The sequence below is a fragment of the Bos mutus genome, chromosome 3 (assembly GCF_027580195.1).
Source record: "Bos mutus isolate GX-2022 chromosome 3, NWIPB_WYAK_1.1, whole genome shotgun sequence".
NCBI lineage: Eukaryota > Metazoa > Chordata > Mammalia > Artiodactyla > Bovidae > Bos > Bos mutus.
Genome location: NC_091619.1, coordinates 110559450 through 110579673, shown reverse-complemented (window position 1 = coordinate 110579673; position 20224 = coordinate 110559450). Strand labels below are relative to the sequence as shown.

Here is a 20224-nt window from a genome sequence, read left to right as displayed (position 1 = left end):
ACGAGGTCGCAAAGAGTCGGACACCACTGAGCAACTAACACACACACACACACACACAGCAGGGCGGTGTGGACTAAAGCCTCAAGCTCTCTGAGGTCTGCCCACCTGCAAAGTCAGGGGCGGTGGGACTAGAGGTTTCATGGCTTCTCCTAGCTCTGGCTCTGGCTGTCGCAAGGCTCCCAGTTTAGAGTCAGAGACCCTTGTTGCAATCTGTAGCCTGAGCCTGACCACAGCTCCCTGGTCAAAGGGCTGCTGTGAAGGTTAGTTAGCCTGGAAGCTCCCGAGGTCTCTGAGGGGAGGGGAGAGCTGCACGTGGGCTGAGGGGAGACAGATCAGGATGTCCCCACTGTCTCTACGCCCGGGTCGATGGGTCCCCACAGGGGCTGTGCCTGTGGGGAAGACTAGGTCTGCTTCCCTTTCCCCCCACCCCGGGTGTGAGAACTGGGGACTCAGGAAACTGGCCTTGGGAGGGCGAGGCTCTGATGCAGTCAGACCTCGGGCCAGGTGGCCAGCTAAAAGCTTGGGTTAATTTCTAAACAGTCCCAGTTCACCCTGGTAAACACCCTGTCTTCTCTCGCTGCCACTGGAACCCAGGCTCACACCGACTTGACAGGTACAGGACTGGGGTGGCAGCAGCCGTCTGTCTGTCTGGGTGCAGCCTCTGGGGACGGACAGTGTTGACTTTGTCATCCCTTGGTTAACCCATCTGAGCCTCAATTTCCTCATCTGCAAGAGTAGCCAAGAAAAGGACCTGCACTTCAGATTGTCGCGAAGTTGAAATAGGTTGACGCATAGACAAATACTCAAACTCAACAAGCTCCAAATAAGGTCTGTGACCCGTGACCCATTTCCCCTCCTGCATGGATGGCGGTAGCGTCTGCCTGCTCGGAGGGACCCTTCTGCAAGCCCAGGGGTGCTACCTGAGAGGTGCAGGTGAACGTGCCCTTCCCCCATCACGCCCAAGGCCCCAGAGGGCATGGTTAGACCACAGGGTGGCAGAGTGGCAGGGCCAAGGGCCTCCCTCAGACATTGGTGGAGAAGGGTGTTACAAAAAGGAACTGTCAGCAAGTGGCCGGTTCCCCAGTTTTAGGACAACTGGCGCATTCAGCAACATCCCAGAACTGGGGGTGGGGGGGCAGTCGATGGTGGTTGAGAGGCCTCAAAAGGTGGGGACACGGCTGAGGGCATTGGACGGGTGAGAAGTGGCTCCTGCTGTTGGTAACATGACTTCCTCTGCTCCCAGGGCCCCAGATACAGCCTCTGATCCTTTCTTGAGCGACTCCCCGTGTTCACGGCTCCCCAGACAACAGCTTCCTCCAAAGTCCCATACTCTGGCACAGGAAGGGTTCTCTCTTGCCACTTCCGTTCTTCCAGGACTGTTTCCCAGCTGTGCATCTTTGACCAACACCTGAACTGACCCAGCTGCTTTCTAACACTCCCACCACCATGGAGCCCTGAGTTTCCGCCCGGCTCACAGGCCGTGGACACCCCCCTCCTGCCTTGGTCCCTGGAACCTCAAGGAAGCCCCTGGTCCTGCTGCTTGATGGTTGCTGAGGTGTGCGGCCCAGACCCCAGGCTAGCCCTGGAGGGCTCCTGCTCTCAAAACCCCAACTCCGAGGCCGAGCAGGTCCCCCGACAGGCCTCAGCTGGACCCACCAACAAACCTGGGAAGCGCAAGGTCGCTGGACACAGAAACAACCCCATCCCAGGGCAGGGGCCCAGCGTGCCCCGACCCAGCTTGCCCTGTGCGCAAGCGGCACCTCCAACACCTCCATTGCCAGGCCAGGCCGGCGTGGGCAGGTTGGGTACTCACAGCACACAGAGCGCGTAGGCCCGGGAGATGGACTCGCTGGCGCGCACGAGGAAGCTCCCATCCTTGCCCGTTCTGGACAGCAGCTCCTCTGCCTTGGAGCGGGTGATGTTGCCATGGTTCCAGCAGGGGACCATGGCGGGCGCGGGCCTCCCTGGGGCCGGGCCGGGTGGCCTCCCCCCTGGACCGGACGCTGCGCCGAGGGAGCTGGGCCCTCCTGTGCTGCGACCCTCCGTGGGTTCCCTCTCAGTCGCCCCAGCTGCTGCTGCTCCTGCCACCCGCTCGCTGACCGACTTCCTGTTTCAGGCACTCGGCAAGGGAAAGGAAGCTGAGCTGCAGAGAACTTCCTCATTGCAGAGCCCAAGCAAGACAGTCCTCCACCTCCCCCCTCACGGCCTGCTGCCCCTCCCTCTCACTAACCCCCCTGCCCACCCCGCCCGTGCCCCCCATCCCCGGCTCCCTCCTTTAATGCGTCTCAGTCCCTGGCATGGCAAATATCAGCTTAAGCCCTCCTGGGGGAATCTATCAGCTCCTCTGGCATCAGGAGGCTCAGGGCCAGCCTCTGAAGGAGTGAGGCCCAAGCGTTAGCCATTCCGGGGCCCATGACCCGATGCCCCACGTGGGGTGGCCACGCCAAGGACGTCCACCCCAGCCCTCTGCCCTACCCCCAAGCTTTCCACCTCCCTGTCCACTCCCTCCGACATGCCCGCAGGTCAGAGGCTCACAGGGCCGGGCTTCTCAACTGGGGCTGAGGCCTGCTCCCCGACCCCCACTGAGGGGGGTACCAGCCGAGCCCCCTACTCATAATGAGACACACACAGCCACCTGGGCACCTTTCAGCCCCAGAAGCTGGGAAGACCTTGAGCGACACCACCCATGGGCTCCCCTGGGACAGCTCTGCGACACTTTATACCCATCGCGGGGGCCGGCAGGTATACGGGAGCCCGTGGCAACCCTTCTCCAGGGCAGCACATCCTGACCCCTGTGGCCCAGCTTAGGGACATGCAGAGGGAGCTGGGAGGGCTCTCGGGACATGGACCTTTTGCAAGGTGACACCTCTGGATCTTTCTGGGACATTTGGGACATTCATGCATGTCCCCCTATCCCTGGGCAAGTTGGCCACCTGGCAAGGATGGCATTCCTTCCTGAGTCCCACATCTCAGGTAGAGCTGGAGTTGGAGGTAGAGGTGGCCGGGCATGGTTGCCTTGGTCCACAGCTCAAAGCGGGGGCTGCCTTTGGGGAGGTGGGGACCACCATCCAGGATCAGCAGGCTCTGAGGGCTCTGAAGTGGGCACCCTGCTTGGACCCCAGACGGGGAGCCCTCAGTGCTCATGTCAGTGCCCCAGGGTGAAGGGGCAGGTGCAGACCTATTGCACAAGACCCCCGATCCTGTCTCAGCCCTCAGCCACCCTGCGACATGACAGAAGAAGCCGCATCCAGGCACCAGGGCCAGGCAAGCCTCCACTCTAATCGGGTCCTCTGCATCCAAGCTGCAGGAGCTGGTTCGTTCCTTCTCCCTCTCCGTCTCGGTTTCCTGTTTTCCACCTGAAGGAGAGCAGCCCCAGAGGAACTCACGTGTGCCGGGAGCCCCCAGTGCCTGCCACCCACAACAGTTGATTCTGAAAAGCAAAGCTAAGCACTCTGATTCCTAAATCCTGGACTCGGCTCACCTCCGCCTGAGGGAAGAGGGGAGGAGGGCAGGGAGCGGGGAGGAGATGGTCAACTCAGGCCTGAGGCGGGGGAAATTGGGCCCATTAAAGGGGCCCCAGAAGGTGGGCTGCTACCCCTGTGGGGTCATCTCTGGGGTCCTGTCCTGCATGGGCATGGTCAAGGCGTTGCCGTCCTCCGGCAGGCCTTCTTGGCTTCTAAGGGCAGTTCTTTTTGGAAACCTAGCCCAGCGAACTCCCTGGTCCCCACATTCACCTCAAAGCCAGCTCCTCCCCCAGCTGCTCTGAGCTTCCCCTTCCCTACCACTGCCCGCTTCTTCCCCCCACCAATGCCCCCTCCCTTGCTCCTCTGTCTGAACCCAAGGAAGAAACTCCCAAGCCTTCAGAAAGCCTGTATCAAGGCTGAGCTAGATGTGGGGCCACCGAGGTGGGGCTAAGAGACCTGCTCCTGGGATGCTCCCACCATACACTTCCCAGCCTTCTCCCCATTCCCCTGCCAAGCTCCGCCAGCTTCCTCCCTCGAAGCCCCCAGGTTCCTCCAGGGTCCTTCAGGAGGACCCGCCCACAGTGCTGGCCCTATAGCACGTCGACCAGCTTATCCACAGAGACCCTCTAGCACATCCAAGACCCTTCCACTTACATCGATCTCCCCCAACACTCCTTCCCACCTGCCCTTCCTCACCCCTGTTCCCACTGAGTCCCATAGTTCAGCAGGGTCGGGGTGGCCAGCGGGACTGTCCCTGCCATTTGGTCCAGTGTGGTTTCCCTTTGACACACACAAAACATACAAGACACACACATGTCATCCATGTTCCCCGAATTTTTAAGGTCCATCCTGTCATGTCCTCCTCAGAAACCTGTATGCAGGTCAAGAAGCAACAGTTAGAACTGGACATGGAACAACAGACTGGTTCCAAATAGGAAAAGGAGTACGTCAAGGCTGAATATTATGACCCTGCTTATTTAACTTATATGCAGAGTACATCATGAGAAACACTGGGCTGGAAGAAGCACAAGCTGGAATAAAGATTGCTGGGAGAAATATCAATAACCTCAGATATGCAGATGACACCACCCTTATGGCAGAAAGTGAAGAAGAACTAAAGAGCCTCTTGATGAAAGTAAAGAGGAGAGTGAAAAAGTTGGCTTAAAGCTCAACATTCAGAAAACTAAAATCATGGCATCTGGTCCCATCACTTCATGGCAAATAGATGGGGAAACAATGGAAACAGTGAGAGACTTTTTGGCAGAGGGGTTCAAAATCACTGCAGATGGTAATTGTAGCCATGAAATTAAAAGACGCTTGCTCCTTGGAAGAAAAGCTCTGACCAACCTAGACAGCATATTACAAAGCGGAGACATTACTTTCCAACAAAAGTGTGTCTAGCAAAGCTGTGGTTTTTCCAGTGGTCATGTATGGATGTGAGAGTTGGACTATAAAGAAGGCTGAGCACCAAAGAATTGATGCTTTTGAACGGTGGTGTTGGAGAAGACTCTTGAGAGTCCCTTGGACTGCAAGGAGATCCAACCAGTCCATCCTAAAGGAAATCAGTCTTGAATATTCACTGGAAGGACTGATGCTGAAGCTGAAGCTCCAGTCTTTGGCCACCCAATGCAAAGAACCGACCCATTGGAAAAGACCCTAATGCTGGGAAAGATGGAAGGCGGGAGAAGGGGAAGACAGAGGATGAGATGGTTGAATGGCATCACCGACTTGATGGACATGAGTTTGAGTAAGCTCCAGGAGTTGGTAATGGACAGGGAAGCCTGTCATGCTGCAGTCCATGGGGTCACAAAGAGTTGAATATGACTGAGTGACTGAACTGAACTGAACTGATCCTGTCATGATAGTCTGAAGGCAGGTTGGAAAAGAATTTCCAGACACAGAGCATTTCAGAAGGGAGTGAGTTTATTATGAACAGAGAGCAGAGACAATGTGGGCGCTGCAAGCACAGCAGGCCAACCTGACAGACCAGGGAGAGCTGACAATTTTTGTGGGTTAGTAGCCCATTTTTATAGCCTCGAGACAAAGAAAATTCCTGCTGGAAAGTTGGCATTAGGTGATTGGTTAGGGCATTATATGGTGATCACTGAGGTGGGTGTTTTTGCCTAATTTGGAGTCAGGAAGCCTGCTGGTGATGATCGGGGGTGGTGGGGGACTTTTGGGAAGGTTTACAAAGGGACTCAGTCAATTTTTGGAGGGGATCTTGGTTCTGGGTTCCGCTTCTGTGGCCTTGGGGCAGGACTCCACGCATCCCGTCTTCACTTCCTTCCCAACCCAATTACCTAAACCATCTGACACTGTCAGCTTCCTTGTCCCCCAGCCCTTCTGCCCCTGATGTTCAGAAAACCCCAGCTTCTAGATCAGAAATGCTCTTATGGTGAATGGGGCCTCAGTAAATATTTCCTTCTGCAGGGCCTCTGTCTACATGGAAGCAATTTCATTAGAACTTGTCTTTTAAAATTCAGGGAGCCATGTAAGGTAGGGATTTCTCAATGACAGTTTAGAATAATGGACAGAGAGGAGATAATTATGTATGCTCTGTGTCCAATAGGCATCCTAGAAGAGTCTTTGTGATGTCTTTCTCTTCCTGCTCAGGTGCTGTTTTTTATTGTCAAGTGCATCTGGCTGATTTTATATCCCATCCAGCAAGAGGAGGGGAGCGGGGCTGCTATTATTCAGAGTCCGGTGGCATTCAGAACCTGTTCATTTTGAGACGTCAGTCTCCTGCCTCTGCATTTTCTAACCTTGTTCCTTTATGTCATTACCCGTGGCACTGCTTCATCCATTGTGCCGCCTGTGAATAGTGGCTTCCAGGGATCCCCTCTGAGGTTGTTCCTTTGCTTGCTTGGTACCCACAGATCTTACCTAGAGCGTGCCAAAAAATGCTAACAAGAAAGGAGGCAAGATGGCAGAGTAGGAAGCCTCTGCCTCTGTCTCTCTCTCACTCTCTGTGTGTCCCTGTCTCTCTCTTTCTCCTTCCCTTCCTCATCATGTCTCTCCCCTTCCCTTCCTTCATCCCACTCCACCCCTCCCTCCCTCCACCCATGAACCCTGAGCCCACCTCCACCCGTGGTCACACCAAAATTACACCTTCTTACAGAGCAACTATCTAAAGAGTAGCAGGACAGATTTCCCACAGCTGAAGATGTAAAGAAGGGACCACGATGAGATGAGCAGGAAGGGTAGAGATGCAGCAGAGTTGAGATCCACACCCCCCAGGTTGGCAACCCCCAAATGGGACGACTGTCACAACCACAGGGACCCTCCCCAGGGAGCAAGGGGTCTGACCCTTACATCAGTCTCCCCAGCCCAAGGGTCCTGCACTGGGATGACAAGCCCCCAGCATGTCCAGTTTTGAAAGCCAAGCATGGCTTATGTTCAGGACAGCCAGAGGGCTCTAGACTCTGCTCTTAAGAGACACACACAAGATGATGTAACAACATCTTACATATTCTGAGACCCAGTGCAGAGGCGGTAGTTTGAAAGGACCCTGCTAGATCAGACATATTTGCTAACCTTGGAGAGGCTCCCAGAGAGGGTGCAGGCAACTGGGGCTCCCCCTGGGGGCAGGGACACAGGCAGAGTCCATTTTAGGGAGCTTGTTCTACCCCAATAACACTGGCACTGGCAGGAGGCGTTTTGGAGTCTTCCCTCTAGCGCATCAGTGTTGGGGACTCATGCCCACCCACCAGTGAGCTGGCACCAGGCCCAGCTAACCCTGCCCTGGGCCACACAGACACCATGCAGGGACCCAACCCCACTCGTGAGAGGGCCAGCAGCAGCCCCAGTCCCCTCCGGGCTGCACAGCCAGCCATGGAATGAGCCTACCTGGGCCCACATCACTGCATAAGGCATGGTGTCGCCCAGGCACTTCCAGTCTCCTGGGCTGGGGTCCAGCCTCATCTACCAGCGTGGCCTCAGTACCTGGCCTTACCACAGAAGGGCACACGCAGCCATTCGGGGCCACTCCTAGAGCATAAAGCTCTGGTGACCAGAAGGGAGCTCTCTGTTGGGCCCCACAGGACATCTCCTGTGTAAGGCCACTTCTCCAAGTTTGGGAAAGGTGACCAACCTACCCAACACACAGAAATAAACACAGAAAATTGGGGAAAATAAGGAGACAGAGGAATAAGTGCCAAATGAAGGAACAGGATATAACCTTAGAAAAAGAACTAAACGAGGGGGATATAAGCAGTCTATCCCATAACAGGTTCAAGGTAAAGATCATAGAAGGTAACAGTCATAAAGATGTGAGAGGAGTGGATGAACACATAATTTCAATAGAGTTAGAAGACATAAAAAATAATCAAAAAGAACTAAAGAACACATAACTGAAACAAAAACACACTAAGAAGAATCAGCAGTATATTAAATGATACAGAGGAACAGATCAGTGATCTGAAAGAAAAAGTAGTGGAAATCACCCAAGCTGAACAGAAGACAGAAAAAGGATTTTTAAAATGAAGATAGTTTGGGACTTCCCTGGTGGTCCAGCGGTTAAGGCCCCACACTCCCAGTGCAGGGGGCATTGGATTTGATCCCTGGTCATGGAACTAAGATCCCATATGCCACAACTAAGAGTGGTACAGCCAAATACATTCATCAAATAAATTTAAAAAAAAGAATTTAAAAAAATGAGGATAGTTTAAGAGACCTCTGGGACAATATCAAGCATAATAACAGCTACACTATAAGAGCCTCAGAAGAAGAAGAGAGAAAGGGTCAGAGGACATATTTGAAAAAATAACAGCTGAAAACAGCCCTAACCTGGGAAAGGAAACAGGTTCAGGAAGCACACAGAGTCCCTAATAAGATGGACCTGAAGAAATCCATGCTAAGGTGCATCATAATTAAATGGAAAAGATGAAAGGTAAGGAGATGATCTTAAAAGCAGCAAGAAAAAAGCAACTATTTAGATACAAGGGAACTCCCGTTAGACAATCAGCAGACTTTTCAGCAGAAACTGTGTAGGCCAGAAGCAAGTGGCACGAAGTATTCAAAGTGATGGAAGACAGCCTCTTCAGTGAATGGTTTGGGGAAAGCTGGATAGCTACGTGCAAAAGAATCAAACTGGACTATTCTCTCACATCATGCACAACAACAAAAATCGTTTGCTGGGTTACAGACTTAAATGTAAGACCTGAAACCGTGAAACTTCTGGAAGAACATGTAGGCACGATGCCATCTAACATCAGTACCAGGACTATTTCTTGGCACTATATCCTCAGGCAAGGGAAACAAAACCAAAAATAAACTAATGAGACTACATCAAACTAAGAAGCGTTTGCACAGTGAAGGAAGCTGTCAACAACACGAAGAGGCCACCTACTGAATGAGAGAAGATATTTGCAAATGATAAATCCTACAAGGAGTTAACGTCCAAAATACGCAAAGCACTCATACAACTCAATGTCCAAAAGCCAAACGACTCAATTAAAGGTGGACAGAGCGTCTGAATAGAGCATCTCTAGAAGTTCTGGAAAAAACAGACAAAACTTCAGTGTTGAAGAAACGAACTTCCATGGCAGGTGCCGAGGCATCGGAGGGACTCTGCTTCTGAAATTTCCAGAGGTGGCAAGTGACAGAGACAGGAGCCAAGAGAGAGGTGCGATGATCCCGTGGGACCGTGAAGCTACTTGTCCAGGGGTCTTTCCACCACGGACAGGAAGCAGAGTGGGTTTCGAGGCCTGAGAAGGGGTCAGACGAGGAGAGGGATTACGGAGTCCCAAGTGTCAGGATGAGGGGTGGGGAGGAGGAGGTAGAGATGTAGGTCACTTCACACATGGTGGACAATATTTCTAAGTATTAATCACCGTGTTTCCCTTTCCCTCCTCTGTTCACTGAAGCTCTTTATGGTACCCCAGGGCTCCTCAGTCCCCACCAGCCTTGGCAGAATTGGTGTCAACCATACAGTCTTATGGGAAGGAAGTGGGGGAGTGAAAGTGGTTACTGAGTCACCAAGAACAAAGGGAGCTGAGATGGTTTTATGTGTCAATGTGTCTGGGCCAGAGTACCCAGATATTTGGTCAAACATTCTAGATATCCCTATGAAGATATTCATAGAAGTGATTAGCCTTCGAATCAGTAGACTCTGAGTCGATTGCTCTCCATAGCACGGGTGGGCCTCGTCCAATCAGTGGAAGACCCTAATAGAAAAAGACGGAGGTTCCCCAAAGAAGAGGGAATTCAGTGAGTAAACCGCCTTCAGACTCAAACCACAGCCTCAGCTCCTCCCTGAGTCCCCAGCCTGCAGCCCCACTCTGCAGATCTGGGGCTTGCCAGCCTCTGCAATCATGTGAGCCAATTCCTGAAAATAAATCTCTCTGTGTACCTGCATTGCACTGGCATTGTTTCTCTGGAAACACAGAAGGAAATACTTTGAAGTATTGACTTTGAAGTTTGAAAGCTGCTCACTCAGCCGGTGTGATCAGGAGTGAATTTCCCTCACCCCAGACCTGCCGTCCATGGGGTCACACAGAGTCGGACACGACTGAAGCGACTTAGCAGCAGCAGCAGTAGCAGCAGACATGATACAAAGGCATCTTGGGGTTGTAGGAGGGGGTGGAGTGGCCACTCCCAGAGAACCAGGTAGGACCAGGAGGCCCGAGCCTTCGGTGATCAGGCACCATCCCTCTCGGTGCCAAGGGTCCAGGTCAAGGGGGTCAGCGCCCCCTGGGAAGGAGTGACACCCTCCTCTGTCCTGATTAACTCACTTCCCCTCATGCTTGTTTGCTGTTTTCGTCACTCAGTCGTGTCCAACTCTTGGCGACCCCGGGGACTGCAGCATTCCAGGCTCTTCTGTTCAGGGGATATTTTTCAGGCAAAAATACCGGAGCGGGTTTCCATTTCCTTCTCCAGCCTCCCGCCATGGGCCCCTCTCAAATCGAAGGCCAGAGATGACTGTTACGGAGGGATCATACCCTCGACCCTCTGCTGGGAAGGAAGTCTTCCTCTCCGCTCAGCCCTCTCTCTCCCAGCTCCCCTCCCCGCTTGCTCTGGGGGTCTGTCGGACCCCCGGCTCCCCCGTCTGCTGACTCCTCCACTTCTGCGGTTGGCATCTTTGAAGGGACCTTTCCACATCCTCTCCCCAGGCCCCTGAAGACACTGACTGGCTTCCCTTTGGGTCCAGCCGTCCTCAGAACGCTCGGCTGGGCCTCTCCCAGGCCCCTAAGCCTCAGGCCTCCTGAAGGGCAGGAAGATGACACCTGGCTCACAGCTCCGCCCAGCCCCCTACCTTCACCCCCCCACCCCCCATCCCCTCACAAACCAGGCCCTGAGCTACACACAGAGGAGGAGGCCAGGGCACAAACTTCACTCGGGCATAAACGTCTGGGGTCTGTGGAGTTAGGTAAGCTGCCTGACGAGGTGGGTGCTGTCAACCTGGCCAGGGTCTCAGAGGGGACCGTCTTGACGGGAGAGCCAGAGCAGTGGGGGCTCCAGTCGGCAGATAGCGTCAGCGACACTCGCTGTTGGTTTATCAACCTTGGTTTGAAAGAGGGCAGGACTCTGGTCATTTCTGGAAATAACCTGAAGGGGTCAGATTCCGAGCCTTGTCATTCCCCGCCACCAGGGGGAGCCTCGAACTCCACCCTCCGCCCGGGAGTCGTGTGTGACCTGCTGCCCAGCTTGTCACTTTCCAAGAGTCTCTGTTCACAGATTCCTGTACTAACGAGGTCAGCAGGGAGGGACGCAATTTCCCCAGGGGTCCAAGGCCTCACAGAGTCTATGAACTCTGCTGCAGGATGTCCCGGGAGTTCCACAGGCCTGGCAGTGAGCCACTCTCCCCTTCTGCTGGAGATGAAACGGACCAGAAAATCAAATGGGCTTGAACTGCCATCGGGAAGAATGAAGCTCAGCTTTGGGGAGAATTGGGTGACGGACACTCACAGCCACGAAAACAATGAGGGTCCTTCGGTAAGATTGTTAAGGACACCGGAAAATATTCATAATACAGTGTTAAGTAAAAAGAGAGCAAGAGAAAAACAAACAAAACTCAGGAAACTGGAGATGCTGATTCCAGCTATGGAAAAAGCTTTAGCTTGAGAAATCACCAAATACGAAGACCGCAGAGTAGGGCGGCAAATCTTCCTTCTACTTTATCCTTTATGACCACATACTACTTTTATGAGAATAAAGATTAAGTAAATTAAAAAGACAGCGCTGGTTCTGGAGGGTGTGTGTGAAGTCCCGCGGGGCAGCTTGGCTTTATGTAGATGGCTGGTGGCATTCCAGGTGACACCTCGCCCAGCTCTCCTCCCTTGGGATTCGTGAGGAAGAGACGGACTTTCTTCTTTAACTGAAAAGTAACACATTTATAGAGTAAAAAGTCAGCCAGCACAATGCAAAATAAGTTTTCCTGCCGTGGCAGACCTGCCCACATACCCCACCCACTGTCGCAGTGCGTATAGTATAAGTCGCTCAGTCATGTCCAACTCTTTGTGACCCCATGAACTGTAGTCCACTAGTCTCCTCTGTCCATTCTCCAGGCAAGAGTACTGGAGTGGGTTGCCGTTCCCTTCTCCAGGGGATCTTGCTGACCCAGGGATCGAACCTGCGTCTACCTGCACTGCAAGTGGTCTCCTGCATTGCAGGTGGATTCTTTACTATCTAAGTCACCAGGGAAGTCCCCCCACTGGCCCAGGGCCAGCATATTATGTATTCTCGCAAAACTTTCTGTGCATACGTAAGCATATTTTTGTAGGTCTTTTCTTTTTACCCTATTGTACACCTTGCTTTTTTCACGTAGCGATGTTGTGGAACATTTCATGGAGCCTTTTCTTTGTATCTACCATGCTGTTCTTTTTAAAGCCAGAATACTATTCCTATAGCCTAGCACAGTGCATTGGACCAGTCGCCTGTTGACAGGTACTTAGACTGTTAACAACATTTGCTGTCATAAATGACATGACAACCTGTACACTGGCCATTCATCTCTGGGCTCTGTGCAGTCAGATATCCACAAGATACATACCCTAATCTTAGGACTAACCTTAGGGTAAGGGGCCAGTAAGTATTACCCAGTGGCTCAGTGGTAAAGAAGCTGCCTGTCGATGTAGGAGCTGCGGGTCTGATTCCAGGGTTGGGAAGATCCCTTGCAGGAGGAATTGGCAACCCACTCCAGTATTCTTGCCTAGAGAATCCCATGGACAGAAGAGCCTGGTGGGCTATAGTCCATGGATTCACACACACACACACCAGTAAGTAGCTTGAGTTTCTGCAGGTGTTCTGAATGATTTCATCAGGTCAAAAGATCAGATTCCATCCAGACTGAGATGTAATTGCACTCATCTCACACGCTAGCAAAGTAATGCTCAAAATTCTCCAAGCCAGGATCCAACAGTACGTGAACCGTAAACTGCCAGATGTTGAAGCTGGATTTAGAAAAGGCAGAGGAACCAGAGATCAAATTGCCAACATCCGCTGGATCACAAAAGAAGCAAGAGAGCTCCAGAAAAACATCTACTTCTGCTTTATTGACTATGCCAAAGTCTTTGACAGTGTGGATCACAACAAAGTATGGGAAATTCTTAAAGAGATGGGAATACCAGACCACCTGACCTGACTTTGCAGGTCAAGAAGCAATAGTTAGAACTGGACATGGAACAATGGACTGGTTCCAAATAGAGAAAGGACTACATCAAGTCTGTATATTGTTACCCTTCTTATTTAACTTATATGTAGAGTACATCATGTGAAATGCTTGGCTGGATGAAGCACAAGCTGGAATCAAGATTGCCGGGAGAAATATCAATAACCTCAGATATGTAGATGATACCACCCTTATGGCAGAAAGCAAAGAACTAAAGAGCGTCTTGATAAAAGTGAAAGAAGAGAGTGAAAAAGTTGACTTAAAACTCAGTATTCAGAAAACTAAGATCATGGCATCCAGTCCCATCACTTCATGACAAATAGATGGGGAAACAATGGAAACAGTGAGAGACTTTTTGGCGGAGGGGTTCAAAATCACAGCAGATGGTGACTGCAGCCATGAAATTAAAAGACACTTGCAAAGCTATGACCAACCTAGACAGCATATTAAAAAGCAGAGGCATTACGTTGCCAACAAAGGTCCATCTAGTCAAAGCTATGGTTTTTCCAGTAGTCATGTATGGATGTGAGAGTTGGACTATAAAGAAGGCTGAGCACCAAAGAATTGATGCTTTTGAATGGTGGTGTTGGAGAAGACTCTTGAGACTCCCTTGGACTGCAAGGAGATCCAACCAGTCATCCTAAAGGAAATAAACCCTGAATATTCATTGGAAGGATGGATGCTGAAGCTGAAGCGCCAATACTTTGGCCACCTGATGCGAAGAGCCGATTCATTGGAAAAGACCCTGATGCTGGGAAAGATTGAGGGCAGGAGGAGAAGGGGACAACAGAGGATGAGATGGTTGGATGGCATCACCGACTTGATGGACATGAGTTTGAGTGAACTCCGGGAGTTGGTGATGGACAGGGAAGCCTGTCATGCTGCAGTCCATGGGGTCACAACTGAGCGACTGGACTGTTGGCCCCCTGGCACCTCTTTCATTCCATTTTATTTTATTAACTGTGCCGTGCAGCTTGCAGGATCTCAATTCCCTGACCAGGAGTTGAATCTGGACCACAGCTGTGACAGCGCTGAGCCCTAACCGCTGGACTGCCAGGGAGTTCCCTGCAGTAGGATTTTTATGTGACTTTTACCCTCTTATTTTTTAAAAAATCCTTTCTGCTATCAGTTTTCTAGATGTCCAGGATATAATATGTATAAAATAGTTGACAGGGAAAATACTGGAAGGAGAGACCAATCAAGTTTCTGTTTCAGTAGCTCAGAATTACTTGAGTCAAGTGAAGAAAAAGGTAAGAGAGGAACAAGATCAAATGATTACAAAGTTCCCCAGCCACAGCAGTGAAAGCCATCCTCAGCACTAGGCCACCAGGAGATCGTCCTGGCTCCGTTTTAGACAGCTCTCTTAGCGATACCGACTCCATCTTTACTTTGCTTTACAGGCACCTTCCTTGTACGAAGCCCACACCAAGTGTGGGAAGCCAGGCGGTCAGTGCCCAAGGTAACTGAATTGCCAGAACGACCGCTGCCCTCCACAGGCTCCCTGACTCCTAGGGTCAGATTTGCCAAACTCTGGAGACAGTAACTCTAACCCTCAGACTTGGGTACACCTGCCTGGCCCACCTGGCCATCCGACTGCCACTGACCTGTCCTGGGGCAGCCGTGCCGCCCCGGGTCCCTTTGCCACCGCACCCTCTGTCCTGGCACCGGGCACTTCCCAAGCCAGAGTCGTGATCACTATCCCTTGGCAGAGCCTGTTGCCGTGTCCCTTAAATGCGTCTTCTGCCCACGGCTGTGGGGATTACGTGCCAGCCCCTTTCCAGCTTCCTGTTCTGTTCCTCTGCCTCTCGGCCCTGGCAGCCAACAGTTCTCTTAGCTGATGAGCCAAAACCCAAACACCCAGTGGGTTCCAGCTTTATTCCCATCAGAATCTTCTGCCCAGTGTCCTCAGATGCACTTCCTCCTCCTGTGTGGTTGCCCAGGGTCTCAGGAAACCCTGAGTGTCCTGACTACATCCTTGCCCATCAATTGGCTCCCAGAACTGCCTGGAAGTCCTCTCTGGATTGCCCCTCTGCCCCCTCTTCCACCATCCCCCCCACGGCATCTTTTTTTCCCTGATGCTCCACACTCCCGGGCTGCCGGAAGCACGGGCTTTTTTCTGACACTTGTGCTAAGTACCATCGCTTCTCTTGGAGCCCGAGACCAAAGCCTTCACAACTTTGCTTGCTCTTCCCCAGAGCGTTTCTTATCACGACTCACACTTGCATCGTTTCGTGTGCACCTCTCTTGTGTGCTGTGCTGAGTCGCTTCAGTTGTGTCCAACTCTCTGCGATGCTATGGGCCATAGCCCGCCAGGCTCCTCTGTCCATGGAGTTCTCCAGGCGAGGATACTAGAGTGGGCCTCCATTTCCTTCTCCAGGGGAATCTTCCTGACCCAGGGAATCCCCTCCTTAATTATCACCTCCTCAAGAATCCACGTTTGTCTTATTCATCCCTCAGGGCTGTAGCATCCAGCCCAGAGTGCCAGGTAGAAGGTGTCGTAGCACAAGCTGCCATAACAAAACATCACAGACCAGAGGCCTTCAACACCAGACATTTGTCAATATTTTCTCACAGTTCTGGAGGCTGGAAGCCTGAGATCATGATACAGATGGCTGCTTCTCACTGCGTCCTCACTTGGCTTCCCTTCAGTACCTGCATATATAGAGAGAGACAGAGACAGACAGACAGATAGACAGACACACACACACACAGAGGTATCTGTCTTCCTCTTATAGGGTCACCAACCCAATAGGATTAGGACCCCATAGTTATGGACTCATTCAATCTTTTTTTTTAATTAAAAAAAAATTTAAATTGAGGTATAGCTGATGTATAACCAGACATCATGGAATGTGAAGTCAAGTGGGCCTTAGAAAGCATCACTATGAACAAAGCTAGTGGAGGTCATGGAATTCCAGTTGAGCTATTTCAAATCCTGAAAGAGGATGCTGTGAAAGTGCTGCACTCAATATGCCAGCAAATTTGGAAAACTCAGCGGTGGCCACAGGACTGGAAAAGGTCGGTTTCATTCCAATCCCTAAGAAAGGCAATGCCAAAGAATGCTCAAACTACTGCACAATTGCACTCATCTCACACGCTAGTAAAGTAATGCTCAAAATTCTCCAAGCCAGGCTTCAGCAATACGTGAACCGTGAACTTCCAGATGTTCAAGCTGGTTTTAGAAAAGGCAGAGAAACCAGAGATCAAATTGCCAACATCTGCTGAATCATCGAAAAAGCAAGAGAGTTCCAGAAAAACATCTATTTCTGCCTTATTGACTATGCCAAAGCCTTTGACTATGTGGATCACAATAAACTGTGGAAAATTCTGAAGGAGATGGGAATAGCAGACCACCTGACCTGCCTCTTGAGAAACCTATATGCAGGTCAGGAAGCAACAGTTAGAACTGGACATGGAACAACAGACTGGTTCCAAATCAGGAAAGGAGTACGTCAAGGCTGTATATTGTCACCCTGCTTATTTAACTTATATGCAGAGTACATCGACTGAAGCGACTTAGCATGCATGAATGCATTGGAGAAGGAAATGGCAACCCACTCCAATATTCTGGCCTGGAGAATCCCAGGGACAGAGGAGCCTGGTGGGCAGCCATCTGTGGGGTCACACAAAGTCAGACGCAACTGAAGCGACTTAGCAGCAGCAGCCACAGCAGAGTACATCATGAGAAACGCTGGGCTGGAGGAAGCACAAGCTGGAATCGAGATTGCCGGGAGAAATATCAATAACCTCAGATATGCAGATGACATCATCCTTATGGCAGAAAGTGAAGAAGAACTAAAGAGCCTCTTGATGAAAGTGAAAGAGGAGAGTGAAAAAGTTGGCTTAAAGCTCAACATTCAGAAAATGAAGATCATGGCATCTGGTCTCATGGCAAATAAATGGGTAAACAGTGGAAACAGTGGCTGACTTTATTTTTCTGGGCTCCAAGATCACTGCAGAAGGTGATTGCAGCCATGAAATTTAAAAAAGACACTTACTCCTTGGAAGGAAAGTTATGTCCAACCTAGATAGCATATTGAAAAGCAGAGACATTATTTTGTCAACAAAGGTCCGTCTAGTCAAGGCTATGGTTTTTCCAGTAGTCATGTATGGATATGAGAGTTGGACTATAAAGCTGAGCACCGAAGAACTGATGCTTTTGAACTGTGGTGCTGGAGAAGACTCTTAAGAGTCCCTTGGACTGCAAGGAGATCTAACCAGTCCATCCTAAGGGAAATTGGTCCAGGGTGTTCATTGGAAGGACTGATATTGAAGCTGAAACTCCAGTACTTTGGCCACCTGATGCGAAGAGCTGACTCATTTGAAAAGACCCTGATGCTGGGAAAGATTGAGGGCAGGAGGAGAAGGGGACGACAGAGGATGAGATGGTGGGATGGCATCACTGACTCAATGGACATGGGTTTGGGTAGACTCTGGGAGTTGGTGATGGACAGGGAGCCCTGGCGTGCTGCGATTCATGGGGTCGCAGAGTTGGACACGACTGAGGAACTGAACTGACTGAACTGCCCATTGTAGCTGCCACCTCTGAAATGTTTGCAACCCAAAACTTGACCTATAAACCTAGCTCCACCTCTCAGACCCAGTTCTCCTTCCCTTCCATCTCTCATAAGCCCCAATCTTTGCCCCAAACCTGCCTTTTCCCATCCCCACGTCCACACACTCATGCCCTATCACACACAGCATCCACACACTAGACTCCTCTCCTTGGGGCTTTCAGTCACCTCATCACCCCTCTCCTCCTTCCATACCTCCCTGAAAACCTCCAGCCAGACTACCTCCTATTGGGGTTACTGACCCTCATCAGAGAAGTCCCCCTACCAGGCAGCTTCAGTGCAGTTCAGTTCAGTCGCTCAGTCGTGTCCGACTCTTTGCGACCCCATGAATCACAGTATGCCGGGCCTCCCTGTCCATCACCAACTCCTGGAGTTCACTGAGACTCACGTCCATCGAGTCAGTGATACCATCCAGCCATCTCGTCCTCTGTCATCCCCTTCTCCTCCAGCCCTCAATCCCTCCCAGCATCAGAGTCTTTTCCAATGAGTCAACTCTTCGCATGAGGTGGCCAAAGTATTGGAGTTTAAGCTTTAGCATCATTCCTTCCAAAGAAATCCCAGGGCTGATCTCCTTCAGAATGGATTGGTTGGATCTCCTTGCAGTCCAAGGGACTCTCAAGAGTCTTCTCCAACACCACAGTTCAAAAGCATTAATTCTTCGGCACTCAGCTTTCTTTATAGTCCAACTCTCACATCCATACATGACCACTGGAAAAACCATAGCCTTGACTAGACGAACCTTTGTTGGCAAAGTAATGTCTCTGCTTTTCAATATGCTATCTAGATTGGACATAACTTTTTTCCAAGGAGTAAGTGTCTTTTAATTTCATGGCTGCAGTCACCATCTGCAGTATTTTGGAGCCCCCCAAAATAAAGTCAGCCACTGTTTCCACTGTTTACCCATCTATTTCCCATGAAGTGATGGGACCAGATGCCATGATCTTCATTTTCTGAATGTTGAGCTTTAAGCCAACTTTTTCACTCTCCTCTTTCACTTTCATCAAGAGGCTTTTTAGTTCCTCTTCACTTTCTGCCATAAGGGTTGTGTCATCTGCATATCTGAGGTTATTGATATTTCTCCCAGCAATCTTGATTCCAGCTTGTGCTTCCTCCAGCCCAGTGTTTCTCATGATGTACTCTGCATATAAGTTAAATAAGCAGGGTGACAATATACAGCTTTGACGTACTCCTTTTCCTATTTGGAACCAGTCTGTTGTTCCATGTCCATTTCTAACTGTTGCTTTCTGACCTGCATACAAACTTCTCAAGAGGCAGGTCAGGTGGTCTGGTATTCCTATCTCCTTCAGGATTTTCCACAGTTTATTGTGATCCACATAGTCAAAGGCTTTGGCATAGTCAATAAAGCAGAAATAGATGTTTTTCTGGAACTCTCTTGCTTTTTTGATGATCCAGCAGATGTTGGCAATTTGATCTCTGGTTCCTCTGCCTTTTCTAAAACCAGCCTGAACATCTGGAAGTTCACGGTTCACGTATTGCTGAAGCCTGGCTTGGAGAATTTTGAGCATTACTTTACTAGCGTGTGAGATGAGTGCAATTGTGCAGTAGTTTGAGCATTCTTTGGCATTGCCTTTCTTAGGGATTGGAATGAAACCGACCTTTTCCAGTCCTGTGGCCACCGCTGAGTTTTCCAAATTTGCTGGCATATTGAGTGCAGCACTTTCACAGCATCCTCTTTCAGGATTTGAAATAGCTCAACTGGAATTCCATGACCTCCACTAGCTTTGTTCATAGTGATGCTTTCTAAGGCCCATTTGACTTCACATTCCAGGATGTCTGGCTCTAGGTCAGTGATCACACCATTGTGATTATCTGGGTCGTGAAGATCTTTTTTGTACAGTTCTTGTGTGTATTCTTGCCATCTCTTCTTAATATCTTCTGCTTCTGTTAGGTCCATACCATTTCTGTCCTTTATCGAGCCCATCTTTGCATGAAATGTTCCTTTGGTATCTCTGATTTTCTTGAAGAGATCCCTAGTCTTTCCCATTCTGTTGTTTTCCTCTATTTCTTTGCATTGATCGCTGAAGAAGGCTTTCTTATCTCTTCTTGCTATTCTTTGGAACTCTGCATTCAGATGTTTATATCTTTCCTTTTCTCCTTTGCTTTTTGCTTCTCTTCTTTTCACAGCTATTTGTAAGGCCTCCTCAGACAGCCATTTTGCTTTTTTGCATTTCTTTTCCATGGGGATGGTCTTGATCCCTGTCTCCTGTACAATGTCACGAACCTCATTCCATAGTTCATCAGGCACTCTATCTATCAGATCTAGGCCCTTAAATCTATTTCTCACTTCCACTGTATAATCATAAGGGATTTGATTTAGGTCATACCTGAATGGTCTAGTGGTTTTCCCTACTTTCTTCAATTTCAGTCTGAATTTGGCAATAAGGAGTTCATGATCTGAGCCACAGTCAGCTCCTGGTCTTGTTTTTGCTGACTGTATAGAGCTTCTCCATCTTTGGCTGCAAAGAATATAATCAATCTGATTTCGGTGTTGACCATTTGGTGATGTCCATGTGTAGAGTCTTCTCTTGTGTTGTTGGAAGAGGGTGTTTGTTATGACC

The 20224-nt window shown here is 50.3% G+C and overlaps 1 protein-coding gene across 1 annotated transcript in view; it reads right to left on the bottom strand.

The window, feature by feature from the left end:
* The window catches only part of INPP5D (inositol polyphosphate-5-phosphatase D), a 137490-nt gene extending 135371 nt beyond the window's left edge, over positions 1-2119 (bottom strand). The window contains exon 1 of the mRNA XM_005895010.3: positions 1814-2119. Within this exon, the coding sequence (XP_005895072.2) occupies positions 1814-1947 (134 nt within the window). The 5' untranslated portion in view covers positions 1948-2119. The remainder of the gene's footprint in view (positions 1-1813) is intronic.
* Positions 2120-20224: the final 18105 nt, after the last annotated feature.